At 46.4% G+C, this 22,401-nt stretch overlaps 2 protein-coding genes across 2 annotated transcripts in view; one reads left to right on the top strand and one right to left on the bottom strand.

Annotated features, from left to right (window-relative positions):
• The window catches only part of LOC133352841 (protein scribble homolog), a 52,775-nt gene extending 52,084 nt beyond the window's left edge, over positions 1-691 (bottom strand). The window contains 1 exon segment of the mRNA XM_061568792.1: positions 55-691. Within this exon segment, the coding sequence (XP_061424776.1) occupies positions 55-213 (159 nt within the window). The 5' untranslated portion in view covers positions 214-691.
• Positions 692-15,034: 14,343 nt separating this feature from the next.
• LOC133352845 (protein FAM83B-like) overlaps positions 15,035-22,401 on the top strand; it is a 37,834-nt gene continuing 30,467 nt past the window's right edge. The window contains exon 1 of the mRNA XM_061568800.1: positions 15,035-16,290. Coding sequence (XP_061424784.1) covers positions 15,832-16,290 — 459 coding nt within the window. The 5' untranslated portion in view covers positions 15,035-15,831. The remainder of the gene's footprint in view (positions 16,291-22,401) is intronic.

Below are 22,401 nucleotides of genomic sequence, written 5' to 3'. Positions count from 1 at the left end.
CAGGTAGGCAGACAGGGCATGTCGCTCATGGCTGGATGAGGAAGCATTCCTCACCTTCGGCAGCTCGCGGAGCTGGTTGGCGTCCAAGAGCAGCTCCTCCAGGGAGCGTCCACAGCGTAGCACCTCGTCGGGCACCACGACCAGTGAACAATGCCTCTTGTCGATGGCGTCCACGTGTCGATTGCATCGCCACAGAGGCATGCATTTGAGCATCTTTGCCGCAACAAACCGCGTCGAGTCGTCGCCGGCCGCAAGCGTTTAAATCCACGATACAGTATATGACGATGCTGTTGCAAAGCTGGGCGATCTGTCGATGGGGCAGCGTAGGCTTGTGGTTTACCACTGCGAGTATCACCACGGTGACGAAGTGCCCTTGCTAACGATGCATCTTGAACAATAATATGCACACGAACTACGACTCCTACGACCACAGCCGCCGCTAGACTGAGACCCAACACTTAACGAATGCCGCCCCCATCACCACCACCACCAGCACCCCTCCCCAAACCGAACGGCGCTCCCCAGGACAAAAAAAAGCTCCGTGCGTTGTGATGCTAACGACGATGTTGATGATGGCGACGAGATGGTGATGATGGTGACGAAGAGAAGTCGGCACCCGTACAGATTATCCGCACATTTGGAATGATTCGAGACGCCTCGCTACGCTCCGCAACTTGCAACTCCGGCGTTGGAGTTGACGTCACGTGTCCCGGCAGCGCTTGCGATGCAATTAAATAAATAAAGGGAATTAAATAAAGGGGCGTTTGGTGAATTTTTTGGGGTTTTCTTTTTTTTGGGGGGGAGAGGAATCTGATGGGCTCGGAAGCTCAATTTTTTTGGGGTTCGTGTGTCACTCACAGATGTCCAGTATGGGTGGTGGTGGGGGGGGGGGGGTTTGCCAAGTTTTACAAACGATAACAAAATTAATTTTGTGAATGATATGCACAAGCCATGTACAATAATTTCGATTTAAAGCTTTCGTGACTGCTGGGATTCATATTCTTGGTTCTTTCGGTAAAGTCACATAGAACGGAAATAATAAAAAAATGTATTGTTTTATCTTTATTTTATTTTATTATTTCCCTTCTACGTGACTTTACCGAGAGAACCAAGAATATGATAACAAAATTAATAAAAATAAACGGTAAGAGGGCAAAAAGGGGGAAATGGTAAGCAGGTCACTAAATACGAGTAAACAATGCGTGCATTGATTATACAAGTTAGATTTAGGTTGGGGATGTATTTCTTTTAAATATATATTTTTAATGGGTGGGGCAATGGATAGGGGTGGAGGAGGGGATAGAGTAGAATCCATTGGATGGGGGGGGGTCCTGACTGAATGTGATGTTTTGACCGGGACATTGGAGGTGCACACAAAAATCCGGGAAAGAAAGGGAATTAAAATTACAGAAGCAAATTTTGAACAACTGGATGCAACTGGGAGGATGTTATCTGATGCAAAAGTGTCGCGAGTTAATTTCATGGGCAGAGCAAAGTGGAAGGAAGGCCACGATCCCAAACTTCTTCTTCTTCTTCCTAGCGTTGTTCCCGCTGTGGCGCAGGGTCCGCTTTTCGGCATTGTCTTCTCCATTTGGCTCGGTCCAGGGCATCTTCAGGGGATGCGTTGACCGTCTTCATTGAGAAAAAGACGCCGCACATAGAAAATGCATTTTTATTCACTTCATAACGTTAGAAGGTACACGAGCAATTGTGGAATATTACAACAGGGCAACCATGCCAGTTGTGACCTTTGTTCATCCGCGGAAGCTTCGCTTAAGACACATTTTAAAGAGGGTCTTTGTGGTGGATGTTTGGCGAATTAGATTTGAGTTTTTTTTGGTATTCAGTCTGGTTCACATTTGCGTGTTGATGTATTAATCGCAGTTTAAAAAAAAAAAACTTAATTTCTATTATTACACAAATACGCGTATGGTTTGGTGAAATTAATTTGCGTTTTACAATGTTTGTGTTGTTATTGCCTGTTTCACTTACAGTATTGTGTATTTAAGCACACGCAGCTTATTAAACTACGAATGACGAAATTATATCTTCTTGGTTCTTTCGGTAAAGTCACGTGACTTTACCGAAAGAACCAAGAAGATTAATACCTGCAGTCACGAAAGCTTTAAGACGAAATTATATTCACTCAGGAGAGCCTCACTGAGTCTCAAGACGTGTTTCAGTAGGGTCCTCGATATGGGATGTTTGGCGAATTCCATTGGCAGTGGTTGGGCATCTGGTGGGGGGCGTTATTACCTAGATAAATGACATTCGAAGAGGTTGTACTCAGCGCCCCACGCAGATTAAATCCAATGACTCAATCCACGGGAGTGAGTCAAATATATGTAGGCCGCACAAACATCTTTGCTGCCATCTCCTGGCACCTCACAAGCCAATATCCACAACACCTGCAAAGCAATGATGGTCACTCACCGAAGCCCGAAGCCAGGCCTTGTATACTGCTTAGCTTTCAAGATTCAGAGGGATCCGCGGACACATTACGGCCGGGTTTCAGTGACATTTTATTGCTTAAAACTGTTTTTAATGTGTAATTTCTAATTTTATTTTCTTCATTTTGTTTTTCAAACACATACTGTAAATTTGTGATATTACCAACTGAAAAGTTTAAATTAAATTGCCTGAAAATTTATCGACAATTACATCAATGTGTTTATTTATCTAATAATGGATGAGAATTAAGGGAACATAACTACAGTTAAAAAGAAAAGGACACAACATAATAAAATACTAACTCAACAAAAACAAGCAAAAAAGAAGGAAGCAACATAATGTCATAAATATTAATCATTATTAAATACAAAAACTATCAATACAATTCCATTTCAATGAATCATATATTTACTTGCTGACAGTGTCGTATTGACTGCACTAATGGACAACATGCATCGCATATTGATACAAATGCAATACAAATAGTCATTTAGCTTTTCTCCAGAAACATGTTACATTTTATCTCGGGTAAAAAATCATAATTCATAATTCCAATATATTATTGACCAGACTTGTAGCTTGAAGTCAACACCGCCGTCATACCACATCAACGCACCACATCTTTCCCCTTGCAAAACTTTTGGCTGATTGGCCAATCCTTTCCGCCCGTCTATTCCAGCCTCTCTTTCAAAATTCTCTCCTGGCAGAATTTCAGAATATTCCCCCATGCGGCTACTCCTGGATCCGTCCACTGGCTGGCCTCACTCACGAACCTCGACATGAACGTGCACACTTTGCTGATCATACAATTCCACGCCGTCAGCAAGAAGAACACTCAAGATTCCATTGTGTCCTCCGCTGTCCACAGTAGTCTAACAGCGCCGCCTGTGCTCATAGACTGGTATTAAGCATTAACGGGTTTGTTTACAGTGTCAGTTCCTGCCTATGTATTTTCTCCCAACTTTACCGAACAAATCGGTTTACAGCTCTTTATCAATCCACTGCTGCATGCATTCCATCTGGAACGCTCTTCCTTCCGATGTAATGAAGCCACTGGAGCTATGAAATTTTACATCTAGATAAAAAAAACGAATTTCTTTAGAATTCGCTTTTTGTGTTTAGTTTGTTGTCCTTCCCCAGCACCTCCGATTAGCACGGTCGGCTACGTATGGTGTGAAAGAAGTTCAACATACGTACATACCCCACCGTATTGGTCATGGGGGGTTGTTTGGCCATACCTCAACTATGCTAGGCAGCGTAGATTGGCTAAACATGTCCAGATTCGTACCAGAAGCTGTGTCGAGCAGGAGTGGGAACTAATGTATGAAGCATCTCATTCGTCGATTAATCCGTGCATGGAAACGTATACAGTGCAGTGCAATTCGTTTTTTAAATCTTTTATATTAAGTTCGCTTGCTTGCTTAGGACCGTGCAAATCTTTCGGTTGTTTTTTAACCCACTTCCCGTGATCCAATCGAGCTGACACTTTGCACACAGACTCGTTGTGCGTGACAATGCATTTTCGTGAGAAAAATTCCAAAATTTTACACTGTTTAGGGAATTTTTTAAAATATTTAATTACCAATTGTTTAATGCTGCCAGACAATCATCTGACCTATAGGTGGCAGCCATCTCAAGCCAGAGGACGAGAGGACTCTCGCCGCCACGCATATAAAGGATTTATAATGAAAAACTTTGTTTTTACGGGTTAATTTTTTTCCCTTCAATTGGAATGTCGTACACAAACGGGCTTCACAATACCCCTTGCATCCTCTAGCAGCGCCTTAATTTACCCCAATGTTCAATCAAGTCTATTCTTGGATGAAATGGCGACCATAAACCGCAACAATCATATCGCTGTTCTCGGAGGGGGGGTGAATATTTGCACACCGAATCGTCACATCTGACCACTGACACATTTGTTTCCGTCCCTACATTCTCCAGGACCGAATTGTGAATGTAAATGTGATCAAAGCACAGTGCGCTGATCAAAGTGTTTCCCATCAAAGCTTGAGAATAATTGGGGTCAGTGGTCAGCGGAACACACGGTTAATACAAGTAGCGTGCGTATCAAAACATGTTCATCATCATACGGAGTGTGAAGGGATGCTTGTCTGGCTAAGGATGAAGGTGCAGATGGCATGTAGGTTGACGTGAACACAGGATCACACTTTCAAGTAGCGGCACATATTCAAGTGCCGAGATTAACCATCGCTTCTTTTTTGGGCAATATATCCCGTAATTCTCACTGGCCATGCATGTGTGAAGACCCTCACAGCCCAGCTGAGAGCCCATTGACACAGAGTGTGCGCCCCTTAGCAGGGCAAAAGTGCCCGGCACAAAAATAGAATAATGCAAACCAGGATATTCCACACATGTAGCTGCTGTAAACATCATCAGCCATGATCAACCCACTGCTGGATGAAGGCCTCCCCCAGGCCGTCGCCACCTCAAAGTAATTTGTCTACTTAAAGTCTAAATATTGCCATCATTAATGTTATTGATCTAAATTTCATAGCAAGCAAAATGCATCGGTTTAAATATTTCCACATTGGAAAGTTGAGTTTCGTTATTATCTTCAGTTTTCAAAAAGCACTCCGACCCACAGTGCCTCTTTATTTCATAATGTTGATCATTGTTGCCTTAATAACTTCCAAGGTATACATACATTGAGGTGTTCTTCAGTTGTGCCATATAAAAACTCGTATCGTAAAATGATTTAGTGAACTTGCTGTGCATGACTTGTTGTACATGACTTGTGCATATCATTCACAGATTAAATGGATCAAAAGCTGAAAAGAGCACACGAAACATGGGGAGGCGCATGATTAAAACGACAAAGACAAGAAGATGAACATGTGAATTAGAGAACATACACAAGTTGGAGGCACAATACCTCCGATTAGCACAGGTTGGCTACACACGGTACACAAAGAAGTTCAACATACACACACCCATCATCATATCGATTGCAAAGAAAGTGAGTGGGCTTTGGCAGGATACGTCACGAGACAGTATAGGGCCAGTGGTCGAGAACAACAATGGAGTGGGCAACAAAAGGAAGGAAACCCACCGCGGCGGTAGCGTGATTAAATCAAGTTAGATGATTATTTTTTTACATCGCAGCACTGTGAGCGATGGTGCTGGCTTGGGGAGGATTTCATCCAGCAGTGGATAGATTGTGGCCGATCATTCTAGATTTTAAGCTTTCGTGACTGCAAGGAGTCATATTCTTAGGTTTTTTCGGTAAAGTCACGTAGGTAAAAAATTTTAAATTAATAAAAGTAAAATAAAAATAAAATAAAAATCACGACGTTTCGGAGGCAACACAAGCTTCCGTCTTCAGGTGGAACAGTCACAGCACGATAGCTGTATCAAGTGAGAGAAATTCCAAGAAACCCGTATTTTTATATATGCTGGTAGAGGGTGGGAGGAGCCAAGGTAGGCCCTGAATATTATTTTTGTGAGGTTCCGTGCGGCTGAAGCACGCTGTTAGGAATGAGCCTTTGTTGTGTAAACTAGGTGCGGATGATGTAAAGGTGCGTGTAAAAGAGACTGAGCCTTTTTGTTATGTAGAAATGATGCGGCTGAAATCGCTGCCAGGAAAAAAACCTAAGAATATGTGGCCGATCATGTTAAATACGCAGCTCTGCAATTGCTTGTTCGCACCAAAGGTAGTGGCAGGACCTCCGCTAAAGGGAGCTCTAGAGAGACACTGTCGATGGCATTTGGCCGACACGTCAATGCTGGCGGCCAAACATCTCAGAAGAGGTGGGATCACCACCCACAATCTTAATTTTGGAGCTTTCGTGACTGCAGGAATTATTCTTTGGTTCTTTCGGTAAAGTCACGTATAAAGATAAAATAATAAATTAAATAATACCATACGACGTTTCGATTGCAACACAAGCAATCATAATCAGGTATAATGAAATAGCGACATAAAATCTAACCAGAAAACTATAGACAGACATATAAGCAGACAGAAGCAGACAGATGATAATATGTCTGTCTATAGTTTTCTGGTTAGATTTTATGTCGCTATTTCATTATACCTGATGATTGCTTGTGTTGCAATCGAAACGTTGTATGCTATTATTTAATTAATTATTTTATCTTTATACGTGACTTTACCGAAAGAACCAAAGAATAATCACAACCCACACTTTACCCTGATTCAAACGGCGACCTTTGAATTGCAGGTCCGGTGTGCCAACCATTATACCAGGGCAGCATCTCTGATAATGATGATGAAGATTAAAAACGGAAACTACACACACGAACACCCCCATTGGCAGCGTGTGCCTGGAGGGATATCTCGCTGGTGGGTGGTGGGTGGAGGGAGGTTGGGAAATATCTCAACCCAGCGAACCTGTGCGCGAGCACCACGCCCCGACGACTAAGTCACCGATAAATCTCCCTTCCACCGCAGAGGAGCGGTGTCTTAAACAACTTTAAACTCCCTCCACCCCCTCTCCCACAAGAGACACGTCACCCGCAGCACGAGACACGCAGCTGGCAACGGAGGCATGGCTCTCCAACGAGAAGTTTGAGAATGTCGCTCACTGAAATTTTCCGAAATGATGCCGACGCTTGAACGGAATATTTCCCCAAGCCACCGCCGCCGCCGCCACTGCTATTTTTAAATCCTTTATATTAAGTTCGCTTGCTTGCGTGCTTGCTTGCTTGCGTGCTTGCTTGCGTGCTTGCTTGCTTGCTTACGACCGTGCAAATCTTTCGGTCGTTTTTTAACCCACTTCCCGTGATCCAATCGAGCTGACATTTTCCACACAGACTCGTTGTGTGTGACAAATTATTTTCGTGAAAAAAAAATTCCAAAATGTTACACTGTTTAGGGAAAACAAATTAAATATTTAATTACCAATTGCTTAATGGTGGCAGACAATCATCTGACCCATAGGTAGCAGCCATCTCAAGCCAGAGGACGAGAGGACTCTAGCCGCCACGCATATAAAGGATTTATAGTGAAAAACTTTGTTTTTACGGGTTATACTTATTTTGCCCCGACTATGGCAAGTAATTCCGCTGCCACTAAACCGCACGGTGGGCGAAAAATACCTGCCGAGGCTCAGACCGATTGGGACATGTCGCGTCTCGCTGGAAAGTGCGCAGTGCAAATTCTCCAATCAAATGCGGCGACCAGAGACAAAGGCTTCCTAGGTGTCTACGCCCTCACAAATATAAAAGCCCCTGAAAATGATGCCCCCCCCGCCCCATCCATCGCCTGTTTTGTGTGCGCGCTGAAGAGCCATTGTGGCAATCATTCGCGGGCCGGACTATGAAGCCGGGCGAACCTGAGTTAAATTCCCATCCACGGACGAAGACGGTGGAAAGTGGTATATCAGAACTTGTTCTGGGGCCTCTCTCGATTCAACTTCTTCATACGAGTGCCTCGGTGCGGCGTGCAAACGTCGGCACTGGATCAACAAAGTCATCTTGGCGTGGTGCTGGCCACACCACCTCATCATTCACCCTATCACCCTTAACAGGTGCCCCAACAGTGTATAAGGCTACATGGGGGAAATTCGTCTTCGTGTGTGGTTTGTGTGTTTGAGAAGCGATGACAGACACACACATCCCAACGACACGCACTACAAATGTATTGACCACGTACAAACCTCGGCACAGCGCTCTCGCCTTCGCTGAACCAGTGGTGAAGTATGGTCAAACAACTTCCTGTGGCGAACGCGTCCCGCGGAGGAATTTCCATTCATTGGCTACCACATTCTGATAAGCTCCCCCCCCCCACTCTCTTCCCCCCTCAACTTGTATTTAAGGGCTTGCATCTTGAATCCTTGCCTCACTTGATGCAACAACTCTGGCTGTGACGGTCCCACCTGATGACGGAGACTTGTGTTGCCTCCGAAACGTCGTGATTTTATTGTTTTATTTTTATTAATATTCATTAATTTTTTACCTACGTGACTTTACCGAAAGAACTAAGAGTATGATTGACAAAGAGCTGTACATTCGTATTATTATTATTCTTCTTGATGTTTAAATGGTTACATCATCAGTGGGACGTGGCATCCGACGCAGTTCTGTGCACCTCCTTATGAGCACGGTTGCATACGTACGGCGTGAAAGAAGTTCAACGTGCCTCCGCTCTGGGTCAGGGGGGTGGGCAACCCTTTGCTCCGGGTGGGCAACCCGCGGCTCCAGAGCCGCATGCGGCACTTTAAAGACCACATCGCGGCTGTTGACGTATTGAGCGTTTTAGCAAATTCGACCAAAAAAAAGGAATCCGTAAAAACAAAGTTTTTCACTATAAATCCTTTATATGCGTGGCGGCTAGAGTCCTCTCGTCCTCTGGCTTGAGATGGCTACCACCTATGGGTCAGATGATTGTCTGCCACCATTAAGCAATTGGTAATTAAATATTTAAATTTTTCCCCCTAAACAGTGTAAAATTTTGGAGAAAAAAAATTCACGAAAATTATTTGTCACGCACAACGAGTCTGTGTGCAAAATGTCAGCTCGATTGGATCACGGGAAGTGGGTTAAAAAACGACCGAAAGATTTGCACGGTCGTAAGCACGCAAGCAAACTTAATATGAAGGATTTAAAAAGCAAAGACGTGTTTCTCTCCTTGTTACGATGGTGGCGCATCCACCCTGGTCGACCGGGTGGACTCGGACCTGGGGGGCGAGCACGGGGAGCGACAAAGCCGGCCACAGATGTCGCTGCCCACATCGCCGCAGCGATTTTGCCCGAGCGCTGCCGCTGGCTTTTGTTTGTGCTGCGTTGGCGAGAAGACGGGCATGAGTCATTGCAGTGCCCGATATTAAGGTGGTGCGGGGCCTGTAGCAAATGTTATAAAGGGGTTCCTAAAATAAAATAAAAAAACACATAAATATTAAAACGCATACATGTTTTTACTTGCATAGTAAAGTAATTGTATTTTTTCATTTGTTATACAGCCATACAATTCGACAGATCGATAACCTTAGACACCCAGTCGTTCATACAAGTTGCAGGCAGTATAGTACTATAGTAATAGAGCAAGTGCAGAATCACTGAACCGGAATTAATTGCTTGAAAGTGCATGGCCCGTAGCATATGTAGCTATTTTTGCGACGTGGATAATCCGGCACTGCTTAGAGGGCGAGAAATGGGACAAGTTCGCATTTATTTATTTAGTTATTCATACGGATGAAGCAGGCTTCAGGAGCCACATGGTGGAGAGGAGAGCATGTCTACGCACGACTCAAATTACGCAACGATTGGGAAGTGGGGGTTGGTGGGGTGAGGTTGGGGTGGTAGGGGGTCACGGTAGCGGGGAATTCATCCACAGGGGCGGAGTTGGTTGGTGGGTGGCAGCACCTGCAGGTTCACATTGCTGTGTCCTTTGCACTGGTGAACACATCGGCATGCTTAGCCTCACCTACGGCACACCTGTAAAAAGAAAATACCCTCCTTTGACAAATACAACTCAAAGACAAAGATCCCCAGTGTAGCCTTAACAGACTGTTGGGGCAAGTGCTGTTAACGAGCACCTATGAAGGCCGGCACGGGGGGTGGGTGGCCAACACCACGCCCGACCGCCTTTGTCTCCTTAGCGGCGATGTTTACACACCGCACCAGGTACTCATTTGAGGCTGAGTCGACATAGGGGAGGCCCAGGACCGGTTTAGATAATCGTCACTGATGTTTGCCGTGAGCGGAAATCGAACCCGGGTCGCAAGGTTCGTAGTGCAGCGCGCTAACCGCTACACTACCGCTCCTCACACACAGGTAAGGATTACCCCGTTAAGCCTTGCAAACTTTGCTAATGCTGCTGCCGAGAATGTATTAAGGCCAGCGCGGTAGACAATAGTGTGGTCAGGTCAGTCAGCGCTATGTCGAAAATGCTTTCGTGATCTCACTTGAGGCTGAGTAGACCTAGGGGTGAAATTCGAAAGGACATTCATACTAACGTTCGTATCCATGAATAGATCTGATATCAACTACGATGAAGATGCCCTTCTTCCATCATTTCAGACAAATAATTCCAAGACAGAATATTGAGACTCCGAGAGAGAGTGATGTTAGAGAACATCTACTCAGACCATGCCCGGCTATCTCTGTTATCCCCTGTGCTGATGTTGTCTGATCACATCAGGAACTGTACTCGATTATGGCTGAGTCGAGCTAGGGGAGGCCGAGGGTAGGTTCAGAAACTACTTGGCAATTATATTTTTCATGACCAGAAACTACTTGGCAATTATATTTTCCATGACCAAGGAATCGAACCCAGGTTTTCAGGATTGTCGCGCAGTGCGCGAGATAATCGACTTGCCGCTGCTGCCCAACACACCCTACAGGTACACGCACACCAAAGACAAAGATCCCCCGTATAGCCTTGAACAAACTGTTGAGGTATGTACTGCTAGCGAGTACATATGAAGACCGGCACGGCACACGAGGGGAGTCACCAGCACCACGCCCAGCCGCCTTTATCTCCCCAGTGGCGTTGTTTTTGCACACTGCACAAGTACTCATTTGAGACTGAGTCGACCTAGAGGAGGCTCAGGACCGGTTCAGATAATCGTCACTGGTGTTGACCGTGCGTGCGAATCGAACCCAGATCACGACGGCTACCCATAAATGTGAGTACAACAAACGCCATTCGGCACGAAGTGGCGGTGACGTCACCACGGCGCTTGTGCCAGGCTATGTGCACGTGAAGTATCGAACGCCCATCGTGCAAGAAGTCACGGGAGAGACCCAGGTGCCATGGGTTGACTGACCGAGATGACTGGTATATGCACCACCTGTGCCCCCTACTGGGGCAACTTTCTCTGCTTTCGCAACCCGACGCTCCGCTCGTTGTTGTGAGCGTCGCTCCTCTGCCCTGCGATTTTGCTGGAGGGCAACTGCCTCCACCTACCCATTCGCGTTCTTCACGAGCCTCCTCCACAGAGGCCGATCTTGACACCGCTGGTACCAGTCATCGGCAAGTCCACTCAGCTCCACGTCATCCTGTACCACATCACTCCATCTCTGCTCTCGCCCGTGCCGCGCCCGTTTAGCCCCCTCTATCACGCCGAACAAAAGCTGTTTAGGCATGCGGTGGCTGGGCATGCGGGCTACATGACCCAGCCAACGCAGCCTTGCCTGCCGGAGGAGCTCATCGATGAGATTTTGTCCAGATCTTTCAAAGATTATGAGCTCCTCTGACAATCCAGCCTGGTTAAACCCAGGATGGATCCTAGAGCAGGCCAGCCTAAATGTTTCTAATTGGTCCATTTCGCAATCATAGAGAAGGGAGGGCATGACCGTGGCCGAGAAGACCTGAAGCTTCGTGGAAGCGACAGACCAGGTAGCTTCCACACAGCGTTACGCATCTGATGAAAAGATAATGCCGCTCGGCTGATTCGGAGTGAGACATCTGCTGTCAAACCGGAACCGATCATAAGCACACTGCCCAGGTATGGAAAACTCTCCACTCTCTCCACAACTGCCCCATCACCAATTGGGAGTTGTGGGGGTGGATTGCTTGATGGCACAACATACCTAGGCAGGTGCTTAGTTTTGGTGGGGCTGATAGTAAGACCCCACCTCTTAGTGCAGGGATGGGGAACCTTTTTTTTGCCAAGGGCCATTTGGATATTTATATTATTCGCGGGCCATACAAAATTATCAACTTAAAAATTTGCCTCTTATATTTGGTCAAATATTTAATTAACTCACCCCTAATGTGATGGCTGAAACTGCTTCTCTTTGGTGAGGCGTGTGATGTTAGCTGGTATTGATGATGTTGCTACTCGCAACTGCTTTTCCAGGTTTGCTCCTAGATTGATTGAATTTCGAGTCCCGCCTGCGTTTGCTTCCGCAGGGCCAGACGTTCCCCACCCGTCTAAGTGGCACGCTCCAGGTTCAGCAGCAGCGCCTCCAACTCCTCCTCTGAGTGAGCAGCAATCACCAGATCATCGCCATACATAATATGGTTGACCAATAGGGAGCCATCCCTTGACCGCATTCGGGCATCGATTAGTTTCCCATTGTATCTATACCAGATGGAAATTCCTCCGGTACAGCCATCGAAGGGCTTCACGAACTACTTGGTCGAAATAGATGTTAAGTAATGTTGGAGTCAGAGGACATCCCTGTCGCTCCCCAAGGTGCACAGAGAATGACTCTGACTCCCGGCCACGTAATTTTTACCCAGGCCTGCCCACCATCATAAATATCCTTAATGATTGTGAGCAGAGAGTCAGGGACTCCGAAAGCACGAAGAACAACAAGTTCGAGTACACACACGCACACACACACACACGAGTGTGAAGACGACGGTGCACGTTTAAAAACGCACTTTGCGGATCAACACAAAGTGCGGTCGGATCTTGCCGTTCCACTCGGGAGAGAACAAGCCTCGGGGAGAGTGCGTGGGGGGAAGGGGGGGGGGGCACGGAGACAGATGCCGGTACCTGCAATGAGTCGGCTGACAAATCATTCTTTATTTATAACGTTCGCCACCCCCCGCCACTCTCTTGTGTTTTGACAGAAGGGCGTCGCAGCAACGCAATTTGTTTTTACAGCAGACTGTCCCCCCTCTCCCATTAATCGGAAACATCGCTCGGCGTCGGGATAAAGCCCGCCCGCGCTGAACTCGCCAGCGTTGTCTCGTTAGACAGGAGGCAAGCAACAGGGTTTAATTCTCGATTTGAAGCTTTCGTGACTGCAAGGATTCATAATTTTTTTCGGTAAAGTCACGTAGGTAAAAAATTAAATAAATGAAAACAACTCAATTAAATTTCGATTTAAAGCTTTCGTGACTGCAGGGATTCATCTTCTTGGTTCTTTCGATAAAGTCACGTAGAATGGAAATAATAAAATAATAATAAATAATAAATAATAAAATAATTCTGCTAATCCTGCATAACTAAATTAAATCACGACGTTTCGGGCGCAACAGAAGCGTCCGTCAACAAGTGGGAAGGCTACCAAAGAGTAAGCAGTAGAGTGTTTGTGCAGCGGCTCTTAACAAGGAGCGGGGTGGGAGAAATACATTGCTGGTCCTTCCCCCGATGTTCTGACGCCCACGACAGCGTGGTGTGTCGGCAAAATTAATCCCTCTGAATGATTAAGAGGTCGGACACAAATTTAAAATGCTTTTTTACACGCGGTGTAATTTTTTTGTATGAATCATTTTCCCCACCGTGCAAATTTGTTTTGCTAATTATAAATACATGTAATGTCCTACGTTGAGCAACGGTGTTGGTGCAACAAGGCTTGACTCAAAAGAAAAGGATGCGTACCTCCCTCCATTCAGCCACAGTCCATGCCTGTCCGGGGTACAAAGTCACAAGTTTATGCGTGGCTTTCAAAAGATAAAAATCACAGGCCAACATTTTCTGAAAAATCATCACGGGGAAGAGAGGGCAGGGCACGCCCTGGTTACATTTTCATGGTTTAAACGAAATGCAACTCTAGCCTTAATGTTACAAAAACATGGTTGGCATGGTGAGGCAGTGGTTATATCACACTGCACTATGAAATTCGTTCACCTGAGTGTGATTCCTGACCATGGCTAACACCACTGGCGGGCGATGTCTGAATAATTTCCCCCCCTCCCCCTTCTTCGCCAACCCATATGGACTGGCCTGGTGAGTAATGGTCAAACAACCCACACATATCGTGCGGAGGAGGCATTTATCTCGTGTTGGGTTAATGTTTATTTTTTTGTTACAAATATTTGTATGACGAGGTGGCGACGTGGTTAACACACTGCACTTTAAACCCAGCGGCTTGAATTCTAATTTTGGGCGTGGTTGATGTCGGTCTGGAACGATATCTGAAAACCGTTTCCTTTCCCGCTCGTTATCGGGCCTAAACTGACTGCACTTTGCATGGTGAAGTATGGTGAAACATCACTCGTGGCCGGAATGCTGTGGGGGAGACGTTCATCTAGCAGTGGATTAAAACGTGGCTGCAATTGAAATGTTGAAAAAAGTTATCTTATTACAAAAGAGGCCGTTGCGTAGGCTGCATGACACAGGGCAGACCTGCCAGCTCAGGCATGTGCTGGTGGAGAGGGGAGGGAGCTGATGATTGTACAGCGTGGTCCAGATGTCTTGTGACCCTAATTTAATTCTCCAAAAAAATCGACATGGCTACGTGGCTTTACCGAAAGACCCACAGAATATGTAACACTTATTTTGCATACGAGTGGGTGTGAAAACACAAATTAACGAGCAAAGCAAAAAAAATGTTTGGGGGTGGTGGGGGGGTTAACAAGACATCTGGACCAACCATTAGTTTGAGGCCGGGCCTTTATGGGTGGATGCTGCGCGAAACGTTACGTCTCTGAATGCACGCCCGAAACGGACCACTCTGAGTCCACCTCCACCTTGAGCCAACAAGACGCGAGCCCTCCCACCCGCGCACGCGCACGGGCACGCGCACCCTTGCAAACCGTGAGCCACACCTGAACCACACCTGCACACGAAACGCGTGCGGTGCTCTGCTGGCAACCCTCCCCTAACCTTCCCACCCACCCTCACTGTATACAACCTTTTGTCGGCCGGCATCTTGTCTCTTACCGACACCACAATCCTCTCCCACCCCCCGCCGCCGCCCACGTCAGGATGGCTTCGGCAGATATTTTCTGCGGTCGTTTACTAGAGTCGGCAAGAACCTTGCGCGCGAGGCTTACGCAAGGCTTGTGCAAATAAAAGGCGCGGCCGAGTCCCCATCGGTGTTACTCGATATTTTTTTTATGTTGCAAAAAAATAGAACTCGTATCCTTGCACATTATAATGAAACCAGTAGAGGGAGGATAGGTAGTGTTTTTATTATTATTATTTTAACATCATACACACTGCTCACATTGTTTGAAGTAAAACATAGAGTAGCAGGCGTTGTCACTTTTTGCGGCACATAACAGGGCGTGTTCCGCGCTGAAACTGGCAGATATAATTACGCGCTCGTCTACCCCCGCGGGTAACTTTGAACGAATACCTCTTGCCTGTCCAGACTGGTTCGCCTGCTTCAAGATCCACAGTGCAGGTGTGGTCACGCTCTCCTCCTGCCCCAACACTTTGGATTACGAAGCGCAGCGGCGGTGGCGCTAATCAGGCTGCTCACGCACAACACGGCCGCAGCCAGCCACTTCGGGAAAAAGGCACCGAGCTCAAACCGTCGGAACCTGGCCGGTTTACTCTCCGCGTAACCCCGGCGCGCGTTGTTCCGTAGCATGAGCATCGTGCGCGCAACGTTCGGACGAGAACTAGCCCGGAGATTGGGTGGCGTCTGCGAGCGCGCCTCCTCGTTCCGTCTCATCGACACTCCGTGCGGCCGCAGACAGAGAGACGCCGAGCTGCCGTGAGCGTTTAAAGCCACCCGCGCCAGACGCCCCACTCGAACCGAGGAGCCACCATGGCTCGAATGTCGCAGAGTTCAGATTTCAACGAGGGCCTGCGGCCAGAGGACTACGTGGAGCCCCACTACAAGGAGTCGTACCGGCTGGCGGTGGACGCGTTGGTGGAGCGCGGGGACGACGCCTACAATGAGTTCCTTAAGCGCGAGGGCTCCATCGGATTCCTGTCGCCCGCCGAGATGGAGCACATCCAGGCGCGCGTGCTGCTGCCCAAGGTGTCCGAGCGCGAGGAGGGCCCCTCCGACCGTACCGACGGAGCGGCGGACGACTCCTCGTCGGGGACCTACTGGCCCATGATGTCCGACACATCCGTGCCCGAGCTGGACCTCGGCTGGCCGCTGGTGCAGCCGCACAACCGAGGCCAGACCAACGTGACGCTCTACCTGCACCCGCCGCTCGGCGATGGGGTGCCCACCATCAAGCAGGTGGTGCGCAAGATGGTGCAACAGGCAACGCAGGTGAGGAGGGCCACCTTTCGATGGGTGGGACGGTGTGGACGCTGTGTGTGTGTTTTTTTTGTTGTTGCAATGATCATGTTCTTTCGTACGTTTGTTTGTATGTATGTCTGCTGAACTTCTGTCGCACCGTACGTAGCCAGCCGTGCTAATCGGAGGTGCGGGGAAAGGACAACAAATTAACACACAAAGAGCAATTGTAAAGAAGTGAGTTTTCAATCTAGATTTAAAAGTGCACCGCTTCAGCGGCTTCCTAATATCGGAAGAGCGTTCCAGACGGCCGCAGAAGCGCATTTGAAAGCGAGCGATGCAGTGACCATCTTTATTCGATGGCCAGCCAAAAGCCACTGCAAGGATGATCGGAGTGCGAGGATGATCGGAGGTGCGAGGATGATCGGAGTGCGAGGATGATCGGAGGTGCGAGGATGATCGGAGGTGCGAGGATGATCGGAGGTGCGAGGATGATCGGAGTGCGAGGATGATCGGAGGTGTGAGGATGATCGGAGTGCGAGGATGATCGGAGTGCGAGGATGATCGGAGTGCGAGGATGATCGGAGTGCGAGGATGATCGGAGTGCGAGGATGATCGGAGTGCGAGGATGATCGGAGTGCGAGGATGATCGGAGTGCGAGGATGATCGGAGTGCGAGGATGATCGGAGTGCGAGGATGATCGGAGTGCGAGGATGATCGGAGTTCGCGTATGTTGATTGGGCAAAGGTTACATGTTCATGTTGAGATTGGTGAGTGAGCCTGTGGATTTCTTGTGGTATGGCAGTCGAGTCACAGAGGGGTGAGGGCCACAGACAACATTACTTTGATTGTGTGTGTTTAGTTTGTTGTCCTTCCCCTGCACCTCCAATTAGCACGGTTGGCTACGTACGGCGCGAAAGAAGTGTAACATATACATGGCTTCAGGAGTCGCCTTATGAATACCTACAATGCTGACTGCAAATGATCGCAAAGATGTGGGCCAATAAATATTTTGTTTTTACACAGGAATGCCTCAATGAGTCCCAATGTATTAATTATGCTCTTAGTTTATATAAAGTACAGCATTTGACCAATTCACGTTTTGCATTGTGGGATTTTTATTTTTCATCTGCGTAGAAGACAGCCACATTAGCAGTGCTATGTTCTGATGCAGGTCAATACAGACCTTTATTTGTGATGTAAACGATGTAGTTTCCCATGGTGCATGTCTGCATGGGAATTTAACTGTTTGGTTTTAAACTGCGTGGTCTGTACGTTATTTTTACTTGATAAGGGTTTGTTTGATTTCCGTTGTTTAATGAGAAACAAAAACTGCTTGTATGTCTATTCAACACAGTCCATTTGTCAACTGCACATTTTCCAGGTTACTCGGAGCCCTAAGGGTGAATTGCGATCTGTAGCTACAAGTTGGTCTGTACCCTCTCGTGCTGTCTCTGCTCTGAAAAATGGTCCCACTGCCCGAAAAGCCAATGCATTATACATTTTTCTCTGTCAGAATGTTTTAATTCAGCTCGAGCGCTTACTTTCACTGCACATTAATATTGATTGATTAAATTACAAGCCCTTTGTAAATGACTGCAGGATGATGCAGGATGAAGGCCTGCCCATTGCGTGTCGGTAATGGGGGTAGTTTGACCATACTTCGTAACACTGGCCAGTGATGTTAGCTGTGGCCGGTATATGGACTTGGGGGGCCCGGGTTCGTGGTACAATGTGCTAACCACTGCACCGCCGCTCCACCCCGCGACTGAACGTAGCAAAAGGCAAAAACTAATTTTTTCAGTAAAGTCCCACAGAGAGTTTGGTTGGGGTCATGCATGATTTTTTTTATGTGCAGAGGTCTTGGTTTGTGAAGAAAGACGAGTGTTTTTTTTAAAGAAGGTCCTTCCACTTGAAAATATTGAAAACGTGAATTGGCCAGCTATCTCAATGACGAGCACTGTGACTATGTTGAGACACATCGAGGCATTTCCTGCGTAAATATATTAGTATTGAACAAGTTGCTTGAAATTATCAAGTGTTGCACAATGGTGCCACACTTCACATTGCTGTGGTATTTGAGCGGCGGTGGATGTGATGTACAACACAGCAGACGGTTCGCGTGAATGGTATACTCACCATTGCAGTACAAAAGTCACATCCGTTGAACACGTAGGCTTTTGCAACCAATATTATCCGTAAAATAAAGGTATTTGGGTTGGATCGCGTTTGGCGTTCTCTGGTCTGACTGACACTGGTGAGACTGGGCCCTAAAGAAGGCTGTCTCTGGTGTAGACCAATCAGTTTGAGAGACAATGCCACATATTATAAGAGCATGTTTTTGTTTGCATGTTCACCACAAGCACTTGTGGTTAATGCAGACTTGATTCATTGCAAAAGGTTTCTATTTGGTGTTTCAACATTCTAACACCTGTTTTATTGCCATAAAGAGTAAAACCTATTCTTATTTTTTAATAAATATAAATGTGTCGTTTAACCCGCCACCACCCGACACAGCCAATGAGTAATGTTCGTCATGTAAACAAAACGTGGCCAATTCATTACTGGTACAGCACACCGGTGTGTTGGCGAGTACAAATCTAAATGTTGTGGGTTCATTCTCCAACGCACCGGTGTGCTGTACTTGTGACGAATTACTCTTAGGTTTTTTTTCGGTAAAGTCCTACGTGACTTTACCGAAAAAAACCTAAGAATATGAATCCTTGCAGTCACGAAAGCTTTAAATCTAGAATTAGTAACGAATTGGCATGTTCTGTTTACGTGACAACCCTTACTCGTTGGCTGTGTCGGGTGGTGGCAGGTTTAACGACACATTTATATTTACGCGATCTAACCAAAAAAACTATTATCAAACATCTGACTCGCTGGGGACTGAGGCATAGCTGGCGGATATGTGAAAAGGAGACGGTTGTGTGAATGTCTGTAAAAATAAATGATAGTTACACCGTGCACAAATATGTTGCTGGCCAAAATTATAGTGCAAACCTCTTTAAACACGGGGAAATGCTTTACTGCGCTTGACTTGTGATGATCACAGCAAGCGTAATAACCATAATACCGTACTCCGTTCAGCTTGCTTCACAGCGGATGTAAAAGATCCCTCCGATGTCAATCGTGGTCCAAATGTTGCCAAATTCGAAAATTACAACGCAAAAGGTCATTCAATTGGGAACACACGGAGCCATCGCACCCGACTGACAGACTGATGCCCATTGGCAAGCACAAGGTGCCGAGTCACCTTGTACCCACGGGGGACAGGCACCAAAGGGGGGGGGGGGGGTGACCTTTCGAATGTGTTGAGGTGAGATGTGATGCACCCTGAGAGGGTCTGGGGCACCATATCAGAAACAAGTCATGATCGTTATTCATTAGTATACAAGTGGATATGTGCGTTCTGAGGATCATAATTGACTATGTGTGTGTGTGAGGTCTGATTTGTGAACACCTACAGAGAATGACAGTTTTATCCCATGCACAAATACTGGATTGGGTGTGGGACAGTTAATTGATCGGGGCGGGTTTGCAATGGTCGGCTATGCGACTTTGTGCTGTACAATTTTGGGCCCGAATGGAAAATTATGCATGTAGAAGTACTCGTACGTGCTATGACTTTTGTTCACAATTGTTATATAGTCAGCCATTAATTTATAAAATATCTCGATAACTTTTATGGCCCTTTGCCAATTCACTAATGCTGTATCGATTATCGTGCTTCTTTCCGCCATATTTCATCCTGGTGAGTGTTGGGATGCTGAAGAGCAGTTCAGATACCACTCATCACTGATGTCAGCCGTGGTCAGGAGTTTAACTCAGGTCACTACCACTCAACCCCATTGATAACAATAAGTGTCTCAAAAATACAGCTCATCAGATCGGTGGTGCATCGGTTAAAGAACGCGGCTCGCAATCGGGACATCTGCGAGTTCAAATCCCTGTTGGGGTTTGACTCGGCCAATCATCCGTCCAGAGTTGGTAAAATGATTACCGCTTTGTGGGAAGTCATGAATGCATCGACTCGCCCCTCCCATGGAATGTGGAATATCCACCACTGGCTGTGGGCTGTTCATTTGAGCTGAGCATCACATTTATATTATGATAAATAAGAATAGGTTTTACCCTTTCTGGCAATCAAACAGGAGGTGTTGAGATGTTCAAACTCCAAAGGGAAACCTTTTGCAAGGAATCAAGTTTGCATTAACCACACGTAATTGTGGTGAACATGCAAACAAACATGCTCTGATAATATATGGAATTGCCTTTGATAATGATTGGCCTGCACCAAAAGGCGAACAGTACAAATACAATGCAAGTTTCAGAGCATTATAGCTCGGGGAACTGGCAAAATAAGTCCCATGATATGACATTGCTGAATTTCAATTTAAAGCTTTCGTGACTGCAGGGATTCATATTCTTGGTTCTTTCGGTAAAGTCACGTATAAGGGAAATAATAAAATAATAAAAATAAAACATAATAAAATAAAATTGTGTGAGAATTTTTTTTTATTATGTTTTATTATTATTTTATTATTTCCCTTCTACGTGACTTTACCGAAAGAACCAAGAATATGACATTAATACTTTGACCTTATTAAAAAATGCCTGAAGAACATGCAATATCGTGCAGGTGTAAAGGGATAACTAAAATTACGTTGCAAATCATAAAATCTCGATTTAAAACTCATTTATTTTTTATTGAGTTTTGTGTTTAGTTTGTGGTCCTTCCCCCGCACCTCCGATTAGCACAGTTGGCTTCGTACGGTGCAGAATAAGCTCAACATACATACGTACAAAAATAGCTGTTATCTTCATGAACAAATACTTTAAAATCACTGTCAGGGGTCCTCCGATGACACCACTTGAGTGCCATTGCATGAGAAAGTACGGGAGTGACACTGCCGTGGCCGTGGCAGTGCGCACTTGCGATCCGGTGCTTTGGAGCCGGGGTTTGTTGATCACCATAGAGGTTTCTGAAACTTCCAAACCCGCTGGGATGAGAGGTGGCCAGGAGATAACAGTCCAGGAAGTGGGTTTTCGAGCACGTCTGTGTTGAGATTAAGAGTGTTTTTCAACCCCATGTGTGTGTGGATTTTCTCCGGATACGCCAGTTTCCTGCCACAGGTAAATCGCTGCTTATTAAAAGGAATTGGGCAAATGTATGAACATTAAATACTTTATATTGCGATGCTGCGGCGGCGTGGGCAGTGTTGCAGGAGCACAATTAACAAAAACAACTTAACACATTTAAGGCGGTGTTATTGACGAACATGTTTATTTTTTCAACGGATGAAAACGAGTCACGAGACTCAGTTGTGCTCTTCCACAACGCATAAATATATTGCATTTATCCCCCAATTATTTTCCAATTTGTGCTATCGCTGGTTGCGTCATGAGACAAACAATACCCATCTGTAATCCCCGCAACCGAGCTGCAGGTCATCCTGCGTGAGTGAACAGCTTCGGCCAACGATGCGAGAGGACTACATTTGCAGTCGTGCCTCTTGACGCTCTGCAAACAATGTTGGTCCCATGTCAATCAAACCAACATTTTTTATTTCCAGCAAAGCCAAATTTTATGATGGATTTGGTTGCGGTCACTGGTGACCGAGCCGAGACCATCAACTCTATACAACTGAGAAGCTGGTTTGATCACGGTTGGCCGAAACCCGGATTCTAACGCAGCGTCTCAGAGATGCCTGGTCAGTGCTCTGACCCCTGAGCCCCACCCGGTTATCTCAACAACATCATCATCATCAGTCATTGTCTATCCACTACTGAATGAAGATGAAGGCTTATGCGACCATCCATCTCCCACCCTTGCACGCGAGCAGACCTCACAGCTTTATCTTTGCCGTGGCCATCCCCTCTCCTTTGGCTGCCATTCCGTCCACCAGTCCTAGTCCACGAGCCGTCATCCTGTCGTGCAACGTGTCCTGCTGAAGCCCATGTGCTCCATACAACGTCTACGATTAGTCACCGTTCCCTGAACCCACGTGGTCGTCTTCCTGCCTCTCAGCGTAACTGCAAGCATTAATTTCTAAAAACAACCTCTGCACAATTTCTATTCTATGCAAGCTTTCAGTTTCCTCCGTTAACGTCGATGGTTCTGATCTGTACGTCGTAGGC

The sequence above is a fragment of the Lethenteron reissneri genome, chromosome 42 (assembly GCF_015708825.2).
Source record: "Lethenteron reissneri isolate LAM-NWPU_2019-01 chromosome 42, ASM1570882v1, whole genome shotgun sequence".
Classification (NCBI taxonomy): domain Eukaryota; kingdom Metazoa; phylum Chordata; class Hyperoartia; order Petromyzontiformes; family Petromyzontidae; genus Lethenteron; species Lethenteron reissneri.
The sequence above is the reverse complement of the archived record's forward strand: the minus strand, read 5'-3'. Positions and strand labels throughout refer to the sequence as shown.